This window comes from Canis aureus, chromosome 29, assembly GCF_053574225.1.
Source record: "Canis aureus isolate CA01 chromosome 29, VMU_Caureus_v.1.0, whole genome shotgun sequence".
Classification (NCBI taxonomy): domain Eukaryota; kingdom Metazoa; phylum Chordata; class Mammalia; order Carnivora; family Canidae; genus Canis; species Canis aureus.
The window spans coordinates 41050072-41062816 of NC_135639.1; the positions used below are offsets into that span (position 1 = coordinate 41050072).

Consider the following 12745-nt stretch of genomic DNA (forward strand, 5'->3'; position numbering starts at 1 on the left):
AATCTCTGTCCAGATACAAGAAAAGTTTTTGCCTCTGGTTTGGGCATGTTGGTATCAATGATGTGTATCCTAATTGTCTTGGAGCCACTTACACTGCACCTTTGATTTTGATATTGTGCCTGGAGAAAATGATCTGGCATGAGGCCAAAGTTCCCCTTGGAGGTGAATTGAAGTCCAGAATTTCATATTGTTCTCATAAGATTCTATGAGAAGTAATATTAAGAGTCTTGTTCAGATGAGGAAATGGGTTTAGAGAGGATAGGTCATTTGCCTAAGTTCACCAAGGTCCTCACCAGCGGCATCTGGAGTTACAGCTTAGGGCTGGCTCTAGTCACTGCCACAGCTGCTTCCCAAGGAATGTATTGTTTTCTCTTTGATTTCTAATAGATGGTTGCCTTAATTGGGCAGTGTTGCTCATCTAGTGATCTTCAAGGTCATTCTGACAAAGAACAGTGGCTTTTCCCATCCAGGCAGTTGGCTGTGGTTCCAGGGGTGGCCAGCAGGTGTCACGGTCACTGGCCAGATGCAGTGTGCTGAGTCTGCATAGTTGGACAAGGGACTGCCCTGTCATTGTTCTTAGAAAGGCTTTCTCTTCAGCAACTTGACAAGCGCAAAGAAAAACATCCTGGACAATGCATACCACTCCTTTCTTTATGAACTCTTGCTCAGGTTTGGATGAATGCTTCAGTTCACGGTAAGAAACCATATTGACATTGAGCTCACAACCCAAGAGAATATAAAGAATTCCTAGATTTCTAGGAATCTAAATTTCTAAAAGAAATGCTTTATTCAAGAATATGTTTTTCCACAGATAATGGACTATAGATGGAGGCGCAGTATTGCAAGCCTCCCCAGTACTAAGCCATTTATACACAGACCTCATTTACCACTCTCCTTTGCATTGTGAAGTGTGCCTGCCACAGGGTTGATTTCAGTAGATGATGATAATTAACTTGTATCTGTGTCTGTACTCACTTAATTCTCACAATCATTCCGTTTTAACAGAAAAGTAAAGTAATTCATACAAATTCCCATGGCTGTTGAGTGGTGGAATTGATGAATGAGTGAGCCATGGGAGGATGGGGAAGCTTCATTGTTCTCATACTTTTCTAGGCCAGGCCCCTGCCTGTGAATGGAAAACTCAAGCAGATGCAGGAGGTCACAGCAGGAGCTAGGGCAAGACCTGGAGAGGCAGACTTCTCATCCCCAGATGGGCAGGCTGTTGAGGGCGGGGAAAGGAGTGTCAGAAGGAACTGTGGTGGTGGTGCTGGGAGTGCATAGCTATGGCTGCCACTAAGAGCAGAGGCAGCAGGGCAAAGTCAAGCACCACTTTCCCACCTCAGGGCCCAATAGCAGCCCTCCCCACAGAGCCACTGTGGGCTGTTTATGAATGAAAGCTGTCTCATTCAACAAGGGTAACATTTGGACAAGAAGTGGTGGGAGGGTAGTGTGCCCGGCCCTTTTATTACTGGCAAATCTGAGATGTCTACTGCTGTGTGTGATGTGGAAGGAGCAATCACAAAGAGTCCGCTATGGCCAAGCTCACCTTCTCAGTGGTAGAGAAACCAACAAAGAATGGGCCCCTTTCCTGAATTTTGTGCTTCCTTTGTCAGTTGGGCACTCAAGAGGTTATCTGTTTGTTCCTAGCACCTTGCCAGCAACCTAGCACTTGCCATGAGAAGAAAGGACATAGGAGTTTGGCGTCTTCAACCTTCAGTTTGGTGGCCTTGACCTGTATTTATCTCCATCTGTATCCCAAAGGACTTTGATCCTCCTCTGTCTGTAGAGCTGGCTTTAGTGGATTCTGGCCCTAGTGTACTGCTGCTGTGTTTTTGAGTTCCAGACCTGCCCTCTTTTCTACCTGGACCAGAACATTCCATTGAAATCATTGCTCCTGAAAGGAGAGCCAACCACATAAGGTCAAACGAACAGGGAAAAGGTGTCTGCCTGCACAGTATCTGACTGTGAGTGAGGTAGATCGTTCTGCTCAGGCTGTGAGGACCCTCCTTGTGACTTACAGAGTTGGACCACAGAACCTTGCCATGAGAGTCTTATTAAGGTATATGCCTTCCTTTCAATTACGGTTCCTAGGAAAACAGTGCCCAAATTTTTTCTCAGTGAGTAGCAGCAACACTGTCAGTCATTCCAAATCACACACATTTGTCAGATGCCCTTGCACCTGACTACGTAAGCTTAGCAGAAGTTAAAAGTTTAGCCCTGAAGCAGGTAAGTAAAAGCGGCAGGTCTCAGGCCCTGCCCTGACATTTCTGGCTAGCCTGACAGTCACAGTTGGCTCTGTCCCCCTCCCCTGTCTCTCTACTTTCCCTGTCCTTTCTGATCACATATAGATCCCACGGAGCCTAGACCTGTCCTGCTCAGCACTACCGGGCCCTTCCATGATATTTACCAGGATCCTCCTTCCTCTATGTCTAAAGCTCCCATTCTGCCAGTCTTCCTCAAAAACTGCCCAGGTGCCATCCGCTCCAGATTTGGATGGTCTTTGATGTCTGGTCTTTAAAAATCCCTGCCCTCATCCACTGAGAGGACATGCAATGTCAGGCACTGAGCCCATCTTTGGCACTTGTCTGTGCCTTGTCCCAGTCATCTCTCCTCACTGGGCCTCCCTCTGGGCTTCCTGATTCTCTGACCCTCCACATAGCTCCCATGGCCCACCTGCTGCTTATCATCTTTGCTATTCCCCTCAAACTGATCACTATCTCAGTCTTCTCAGGGCCCACCACAAACCAAAATTGTTTCGATTTTTAAGTCTGAACTTCAACTGACTTTGTGAGCTACTTTCCTAAAAAGATTCAGGCCATATGACATGAAATTTCTCAAATTCTCCCCCATCAGCCTTAAAATTTCTGTGTCCTTTCACTCAGCTTTTTCCTTCTTTCACCTCAAAGAAAGCTACTTCTTCACCTCTTCAAGGCTTTCCTTTGCACTGGTTCTTCTAGTGGAAGGAATATAGGGTTTGAAGTGTGACTCTTTGGAGTCCAAATCCTAACTTTGCCATCTGCTACAGCTATGTATCCTTGGGCAAATTATTTGACTTCTATGAGTCTCAATTTCCTAATCTGTTTAAGTGGAGACAATACCACCTAATTTCTAGTATGTGTGCATATGGAATCATAGGCTATATATAAAAAGCCTTGATAGACAGTACAGTCTCATTAAAGAAAGTAATTCTTGGTCCTGCTCTTGTAAGACCACTCACTGCCCATCATCCCGCTGTTCTTGAGTGCAATTTCTGCCATTTTTGAAGCTTCTCCCTGGATTTGAGCACTATACCCATTTCCTGGCTGGATGCCCTTAACAAATTCAGTCAACCTCTTTAAGCTCTAATCTTCTTCTTTGAAAAGTAGTAAATAGACATTGACTTCACAGGTTTGCTATGGAAGATGAACAAGACTGGACCAAAGAAAGTTCATCTCTGCATTTCATCATGGGTGCATGATGAAAGTCTGGGTCACTTTTAGTCTATCAAGGCACAAACATTACATCAATCAGTCAGCATGTATTTATTGACTATCTGTTCTGACTACACTGTTCTAGGTGTATTGGAATGGCAGATATTCTTGGTTTCTCATCTAGTAATCACACCTCCATCATCCTTGGTGTCAGATCCCCTGATGTGCAGACATCAGGGAACAGGTGCTCCAGAAAGATGGGTTGGTCCTCCTTTCCAGCGGGAAGCCATGATTGACTTGAGCCAATCACTGTCATCCTATTCCACTTTGGTTTAGGGATTTGCCCATGACCTCCTATGGACAACAATATAAAAGAGGAACTTTGCTAGGATTCTGAAAAAGATTCTAATGAAATATAAGGAAATGAAGTTCTTTCTCTCTCTTCTAACATGGCTGGGTCAGGACATAAGGCTGGAGCTGCAATAGCCATTCTTCAGTGTGAGGAGAAAAGAAATGTCAACCCAGGGTTCTGAGGCTGTTGAATGGTTGAAGACACATATATGTGAGAACACAGATGTCCTTGATTGCCTGAGTCACTTTCCATTGTTTCACTTGCCACACACAGCTGAAAACATACCAAAAGCAATAAGTAAGATGGGTAAAGTCCCAGCCTTCATATAGCTTTATCTGTCAGTGGTAGAATAGAGAATAAACAAGCCAACCAATAAACACATGCTATTAAGATAAAAACAATAATTAGTACAAAGAGAGGTGAAGGAAGCAAGGGGATCCAGGATGATGAAGGCGTGTTACCTAAGGGTTAGCCTTTCTAGGAATGCTACACTTGAACAGAGACCTGAATGAAGTGATGAAGTAAGTAGATGAAGATCTGAGCGAAGAACATTCCAGGTGGGGGGAAACAACATGTGAAATCCTTGGATCAGGGCAGCAGGGTGGCTCAGCGGTGTAGTGCCGGTTTAGCGCTGCCTTCAGCCGAGGGTGAGGGTGTCATCCTGGAGACCTGGGATGGAGTCCCTAGTCAGGCTCCCTGCATGGAGTCTGTCCTCCCTCTGCCTGTCTCTGCCTGTCTCTGCCTCTCTTTCTCTACATGTGTGTATCATAAATAAATAACATCTTTAAAAAAAGAAAAAAGAAAATCCTTGGATCAGGAACAATCTGGGCCTGTTTGAAGGGGCAAAAATACCACCGTGACTGGAGTGCAGGAAGTCAAGAGGAGAGTGTGGTAGCCGGGTTAGATTGTCCTTCGTGAGCCCTGGCAAGACTTTCAGCTTTTACGTCACTGGTGTGATGGACATCCATGGGAAGATGTTGACCAGGTGAGGACATGATCTGCCTTTGATTTTAGAAAGACAGTTGTGATGGCTGAGTGGAGAATATTCTGGGAAGGGCCAATTGTTAACGCAGGACCAGCAATGAAGCTACTGTGCAGTTTCAGGTTAGAGAGGATGGTGGTTCTGACAGAAGATAAGGGGTGGTGCTGAGAAGGAGCCGTCAGGTCCAGTATATGTTTTAAACAGCCTGCCAATTGGTCAGACATGAGGTTTGAGAGACTGAAGACACTCAAAAGTGACTATCAGTTTTTTTGACCTGGGCAAATGGGTGGAGGGTGGTGCCATTAATTGAGATAATTAGACTGAGGAAGGAGAAAGGGTTTATTCAGGTGATTGAAATCACCAAGCCTCTCGCAGATAAACTTCAATTTGAGTTTCTTATTTGACGTCAAAATGAAGATATGTGGACAGTTGTAGAAAAGAATCCAGTTTATTTGAGAGGTAAGGGCTGTTTGTAAATGAATTAGGGATTCATCAGCCTATAGGTAAAGCCATGGGAGTTGAGATCTTATGTGGCAAGTGAGTGTTGAAAGAGGAGAGAAGGAGGCCGCGGAAGAAATCCCCAGGTATTCTAGCACTTAGAGGTCAGCAGGAGGAGGGAAGAAAGCACAAGGATTGAAGAAGTGTCTGGCAAGGCAGGAGGCAAGTCAGAGGAATTCATTCTGAAATCCAGGAGAATAAAGCATTTTAAGGAAGGAAGACTAATCCAGTGCTGCTGCAGATCAACTATTATGAGCATTGAGACCTGATCCTGGAACTCAGCAGCCTGAAAAATAGCCCTTCCCGGGGCTCCTGTGAGGGAGAGCCTGATTTGGGAAGATTGAGGAGAGGAGAGGTGAGGGAAGAGACCGGGGAGAGCAAGAGGTATAGACTTGATGCTGAGACCATGAAGGGGCTCTTCCTGTACAGATCCTCCCTCTTCCGTACAGCTTGAAACTATCTGCTGAGCATGGAGGGGTGGGGGAGAGGAGACAGCATGACTGTGCCCTGGGAGAGTTGACGGCAACCAGGCTAGGGAAATGTGGTGAGATTATTGGGTGATGTGGTTGAGCTGTGTGGCCATGGGTGCACAGTGAGACCGTTTAGCGCAGGCTCGTGCTGTTCTTCAGCCTGGCTCAGCTGCATGGACATGAGGGTGCGGTAGGTGGAAGCAGAGAAGCAGAGGGGCATATGCAGTAGCAGTAGACACTTGGTGCTTATTGTGCCGGCACTGGTCTAATTGCTCTATGCTCTTGACAAGTGTTAACTTGTCTCCCTCCTCCATTTCACAGATGAGGAGACACAGCACAGCCAGAGTCAGGATCTTGCTTAGGTAGCCAAGACAGTAAGTGGCAGAGCTGGGATATGAATCTAGGTGGTCTTAGCTTAACAATCCTCCTCTTAGTCATTATGATGTGTTGTAGCTCATGCTCCCAGTGACCTACAGGTGAATGATTTTAGTGACACGCTGTCCTGATGTGACAAAATCTGATGGCTTAGACAACATATTTCTTTTCTTTCTTAACACTCCAAGGAAAATATTCTAGATGGGTGGAAATTGGGATCCCAGGCTGAAGGGGACTCTGCCATCTATAATCTGTGACTTCCGAGGTCCCTGAGATCATCTTCACTACCTTTCTAGCACCCCCTGCTGTGGAGGGGTGGATGAACAACCTGTCCACTGGCTGGAACTCTGCCTTATGGCTCCACCTAGCCACAAAGAAGGCTGGGAAGTGTAGTCTGGATGTATGCCCAGGAAGAAGGGGAGAACAGATTTTGATGGATGGCTAGCAGGAATTTCTGCCCACATGGACCATGGACTCAAAGCTGGATAATGAGGGAAGAAAGTACAGGGGTTAAGTGATGCTCAGTGAAAAAGTGGTAGGACCCAGGGCTTTCAGGTCTTCATGGGCACAAAAATTTGTCAGAGTGGACATAACTTCAAGTCAACAAGCTAGAAAAATAAGTGTCACTGAGTTATCTGAACTTAGGATATTTGAAATGTAAATTTTGGAGGTGATGCAATGACTCGTAATGACAAAGGCTATGTGTGAACACAGGAGTGGATGGCAGATGTGGGGTGAGGAAGGTGAAGTGACATGGTCAAGGACTTGTTGAGGTCCTACAGAAGATGGTGGGGAGACAAATGGAAAGCCTAGGGCAGACACCATCAGTGAATAGGGGCTGCCCCTCCCTAACTGTTGCAGGGCCCAGGGCCAGGGTGTAAATGCAGGCCACCAGACTTTAAATATGTCTGTCCCGTTACCCTGACAAATGTACTTTTATAACTTCCTGCAAGACTACATTTGAAATGAAAGTTCTGAGCCTCTGGGTTTTATGAGAACAGCTGCCTTGGACTTGTAGTCTCAGACTGGGCTGCTGCTCTTCAGGTTCTGCCACACACATGGTGAGGTGCCTTTGGTCTTCATATCCAAGCTACAGCCACACCTACACTGAGAGAGACCTGCACAAGCCTTGAAAGCAAGCTCAGTCCAGGGGTGGACAGAGCTACATACCCTCTGCATCGCCACCATCTCAAGCAAGATGCAGAACTCTCCAGTCACCAGAAAGGTTGCCCTGTGCCAGCCCTTTATAATCACCCCTCCTTCCATCATCTCTAACCTCATGCAACCACTAAAGTATTCTCTCCATCTCTAGAATTTTGTCATTGCGAGGATATAAATAGAGTATATATACTCTTTAAATACTGTATGTGACAATTTGAAATTGGCTTTTCCACTCAACTTAATGCCCTTGAGATTCATATAAGTGTTTCATGTACCAATGGTTCATTCATTTTTATTGCTGAGTAGGATTCCGTGGTTTGAATGTTCCCTGGTTTGTTTAACCGTTCACCTACCGTAGGACATTTTGGTTGTGAACAGTTTTTGACTGTTGTAAATAAAGCTGACAAACAATCATGTACAAATTTTTGGGTGGACAGAAGCTTTCATTTCTTCGGGAAAAATGCCAGAGGTTCAATTACTGACAAAAGCATGTTTAGTTTTTTTAAGAGTCTGCCAAACTATTTTCCACGATAGCCGTGCATTTTTTGTATTCTCACCAGCAAAGTGTGAGAGGTCTTGGATTTTGTTTAGAATAATAAAACTTTATTATTTTAGATGTAACTAATTTGCAGTATAAGTCAGTATAGACATTGGACATATCCTTGGTAGCAAGAATAAAATAAGGGGCATAACTGGGAATTGGTTTTAGTATTAAATTCTACTTGATTTTATCTCCTACTTTAAGGAACTGTATTTAAATATGAATAAACATGATTCTTGAAAGTGAAGCAATCGGATTTTCTAAAAATATGCAAATCCCTAAATCTCAGTACTGAATTAGGATTTTTCCTTGCTTTAATTTGAATGAATGAAATCTTAGCAGAGATAAGTACAGAAGGCAATTGTTACTGAGTGCTAATATTTGTAACAAAAGAGGTGAAGGCAGCAATGACTTTAAGCAAACCGGCATGTCCCTGGGTGTCAATGACTTAGATGTTACTCTCTGTTCTCCTAGGAGCCAGCCTCATGACTGGAAGTGTTCACTTTCTCCCTCTGGGACTCAGTTTCTTCAATTGCACATGGTTGGCCTGAACAAGTTACTAAATGAAAACTACCAGCCACTTGTTAAAATGCAGATCCCGGGCAGCCTGGGTGGCTCAGCAGTTTAGCACCACCTTCAGCCTAGGGCGTGATCCTGGAGACCGGGATGGAGCCCCACATCAGGCTCCCTGCATGGAGCCTGCTTCTCCCTCTGCCTGTGTCTCTGCCTCTCTCTGTCTCTCTCATGAATAAATAAATAAAATCTTAAAAAAAAAAAAATGCGGATCCCTCTGTTCCCTCCCAGAGAGTCAGGTTCAGCAGGTGTGGGATGTTGCTGAGAATTTACCAAGGTCCATTCTGAATCTGATGAAGGGACAGATTTGGGAGAAACAGCACAAGATGGTTGTGATTATTGTAAAATCCTTTACTACCTAGTGTGGAGAGCAAGTAGCTTTAAGGAAGAAAAAATAAATTTTGTAAGATATTGTATAATGTTTACTGCTTTAAAAAAAACCCATAGTATAACACAAGGGTGCAGGGGAAAAGCCCAAAAATGGACAATAATTTTCCTGATTAAATAATAACTCATGATTAATTAATAACATTTAAAACTCGCTCCACAAAACAATCACTGTTAAGTTCCCAATGATTCCTTCTAGATAAAGAATATACATGAATATTTAATATGTATAATTTAATATATAATATAGATATATATATAAAGAATGTATTATATAATATTTATATAGCTATTCACAAAGGGGAATCATACAGGTCGAATCCACACTTCTGGCTTTTTAAAAGGCTTTCTGGGTAAGCGTTGAGTGCCAGCACATGCAGATCTGCCTCCCTCTGCATAGCTGTGTAGTTCGATTTTCTTATTTTTTATTTTTTATTTTATTTTATTTATTTTTTATTTATGATAGTCACAGAGAGAGAGAGAGGCAGAGACATAGGCAGAGGGAGAAGCAGGCTCCATGCACCGGGAGCCCGATGTGGGATTCGATCCTGGGTCTCCAGGATCGTGCCCTGGGCCAAAGGCAGGTGCCAAACCACTGCGCCACCCAGGGATCCCGTGTAGTTCGATTTTCAATGTGTGTGAACAACAGTCTACTTACCTGTCCACTACTGATGGACATTTTGGTGGCTTCCAGCTTTTCACCATAATAAAAAGAAAATACTGCAGTAAGTGTCCTTTTATATGTGCTTGAGTGAACATTTGCAAGAATGCTCATGGGGCAGTTCCTCACAAATAGGTTTCCAAATGCTTTGTACATTTACAGTTTTTTTGTTACATTTACAGTATTAATGAATATTACCAAATGCCCTATTGAAAGCAGGCACCGATCTACATTCCCACTACTGGCAAGGGACTGCTTGTCCACCATGCTCTCAAGCACTGAGTTTCATCAAGTGTCATTTTATTTTTTGGTCAATATATGAGGTAAAATGCATATTTTTGTTTGAAAGTCAGTTTTGAAATTGCTGTTTATTTAGGGGGCTCCAAAGACCTGTTCTTCCACCCCTACTTCTGCAGAGCTAGAATCTAATTCTTGCTGTTCTTCTCCTCTGCTGGTTCTTTTCTGAATCCAAGTACCAGAGAGTGTGACAATTCCTCTTCCTCTTTCTCTGACCACATTCCTCTTTTAAAAACAAAACAAAGCATTTTATTGAGGTATGATTGATGTAGAAAGAGCTGTGTATATTTAATGTATTTATTTAACGTGATGAATTTGGAGATAAGCATCCACCTGCAAAAGCATCACTATGATCTATGCCATAAATCTATTTGTCACCTCCAAAAGTTTCCTCCTACCTTCTTTGTTTATTTAGTTATTTTTATTATCATGATGATTAATTTTGTGTGTATATAACAATCACAACCACATTCCTCTTGCCTTCGCCCTAGCAGTTCCAGGTCTTTGTTCCTCATCATGATCTTGCTTGTTACTCTGCCCTGCCGACTGCAGGTCCAAAGTCTAACCCTGTTGAACCGCATGGAGGGCTGTTGAATAAATGAAACTAAGACTCGGCTCTTGGCTGGCCCCCTTATTCCTTGCAAGGCCCTTTCTTTTGATTGGACCAGGAAATAAAGTGACATCCGTGTAAAAGCTCACTCTGAGCCACAATCCTATTGTCTTCAGTGGCACCTAATCCACTAGAGCTCTTACAAGCTCTCTTACAGGTCACGGGCCTTGGGGACGCAGTTATAGTGGGGTGGCTCTGCTTGTGAATAGGCCAGAGACTGCACGGGGCTCAGGGCAAGAAAACAAGAGTCAGGAAAGGGAAGGCCCTTTGTTGACTCACTCCCTGGGCAGCCAAGTGCTTAGTAACAAACAGTAAACAGTGGCAGCAGTGCCAGGGGCCTCAGTAGCTCAACAGAGGCGAGCAAGAGACCCCTGCTTGTTGTTGAAAAATTGTCCCTGGTGAAGGCCTAGACCTGATCATGATTGCAGAGACTTTCGGATGCAGCCTCTGACTCAGGACACAGGTACTTCTTGGTGATGTTCACTTTTCTTCCATAAATCTGGGTCAGGGGAAGGGCAAATCCATTCCTTAGCTTTGGGTATCAGGAATAAGGATAACACAACTGGACTAAGCCCCATGTTAGGAATTCTGCAGTATTATTTGGAGTATTATTTATTCAAGGCTACTATAGGAGCCTGCCTGGTTCAAATGTGGATTTGCTTTAAAGCGGCGAAGAATGGGCTTAGCAGAGAAAACTTGGGTTTTAGAGTCAGACCAACCCTTGTTTGAATCATCACTTTGCTATTCAGCATCTGTTAGCAAATTCAAATTCAAAGGTAATGTTTTAATTTTCCTGAGACTCACTTTCCTCATCTGTAGAATAGGGATAATAGTACCTACATTAGAGAGTTATTGAGGATACATGAGGTGATGTATTTCAGGCACTTAGCACATGCTTGAAGCAGAGGAGTAGTCCAATAAATGACAACTGTCACTATCTTTGAGAAATGGATATTTTGATTATGCTTAAAGCAGGTCAGTGCTTTAGAGTAGAATTTTGGGCTTTATTTAGTTGACTTCCAGAAAACAATGGGAAATAAAGTGTCAATGACTTTTGTTTTTTAAGTGACAACTGAATTCAGAGGTGAAGTGTGTTTATTTCTCCTGGCTACATCCTGTTATTTGCTATAGGTTATAGCCGAAATCAATGAATTAATCAATTCAGCAAGCACTTACTAGGTATCTCCTGGCTGCCAAGCCAAGTGCTAGGTTCTGGGGACACCTGTCTCTGCCTGGAGAATCTTCCAGGTGAATGCAGGAGCCAAAGAGGTGAGCCTGCATGACAACATGTGGCAGTAGAAAGTGCTGAAGTGGTGAGGCTCCTGGAAGAGATGGTGTTTGAACAGGTTTGAATGCTGGGTGTGAACTAGCAGGAGGTAGGAGGAGAGGAGTTAGGGCAAGCTATCGCAGGCAGAGGAAAACATGCATAAAAGTCCAGTGATATGAATAAGTAAAGGATATTCTGGGAATAGCAGGCAGTTTGGCATAACTGTAGTGAAGTGTGAATGTGAGCATCTGATAGAAGAGGAGGCTACAGAGGTGAACAGAGCAGAGCAAGAAAAGCCTTCTATGGCTTGCATCAAATTTAGAAAGTTCTGGAAAACCACTAATAATTTTAATAAGGGGATGCCATGATTGCATTTAAATATCAGAAAGATTCTTCTGGTAGTAATATCCATGTGGGGTTGGAGGGGATCAAGGCTGGGATGCCAACAGACATACTGACCTAGGGAAACATGAGCGGGAATGTTCCAGACCCTCCAATCAGGAGCTTCCAGCACAGTGAAAAGAAAAATAAACAAACGTGCGTACTATACACATATATATGTTTATAATAAATTTTATTTACATGGAGGATATGCGTATTGCACAATTGATGAGTAGTAAAATATATGACTCTTTTTTTTTAATTTTTTAAAAAATTTATTTATGATAGTCACAGAGAGAGAGAGAGAGAGAGGCAGAGACACAGGCAGAGGAAGAAGCAGGCTCTATGCACTGAGAGCCCGACGTGGGATTCAATTCCGGGTCTCCAGGATCGCGCCCTGGGCCAAAGGCAGGCGCCAAACCGCTGCGCCACCCAGGGATCCCAATATATGACTCTTCATTGCAAATTTCATACAGCCAGTTGATTCACACAGACTGCATACATCGATTTTGCTGAACTCTTAGTCAGCCTATGTTTGCAATTAACCAATGAGTATAGTCCCAACATGAATGCTGGCTGCTTTTTGGTTTATACTGGCAAGTAAGAAGTTAAGCAATGAAGGTGAATGTTTTAACTTCACTCATTTGTCACTGACATGAGTGACTGCTGAATTGGATAATAGTTTTTGAATTCTGGAAGAACAGTTCCTCAATTTTTGTGCTATTCACAATAGCACAGCTAGAGAAGTGACCCACTTTTAGGTTTAATCTGAATGATTAA

General features: G+C 43.5%; 1 protein-coding gene across 1 annotated transcript in view; it reads left to right on the plus strand.

The window, feature by feature from the left end:
• Positions 1 to 575: 575 nt before the first annotated feature.
• FRMPD2 (FERM and PDZ domain containing 2) overlaps positions 576 to 12745 on the plus strand; it is a 113387-nt gene continuing 101217 nt past the window's right edge. Inside the window, 1 exon segment of the mRNA XM_077878645.1 lies at positions 576 to 694. Within this exon segment, the coding sequence (XP_077734771.1) occupies positions 676 to 694 (19 nt within the window). The 5' untranslated portion in view covers positions 576 to 675.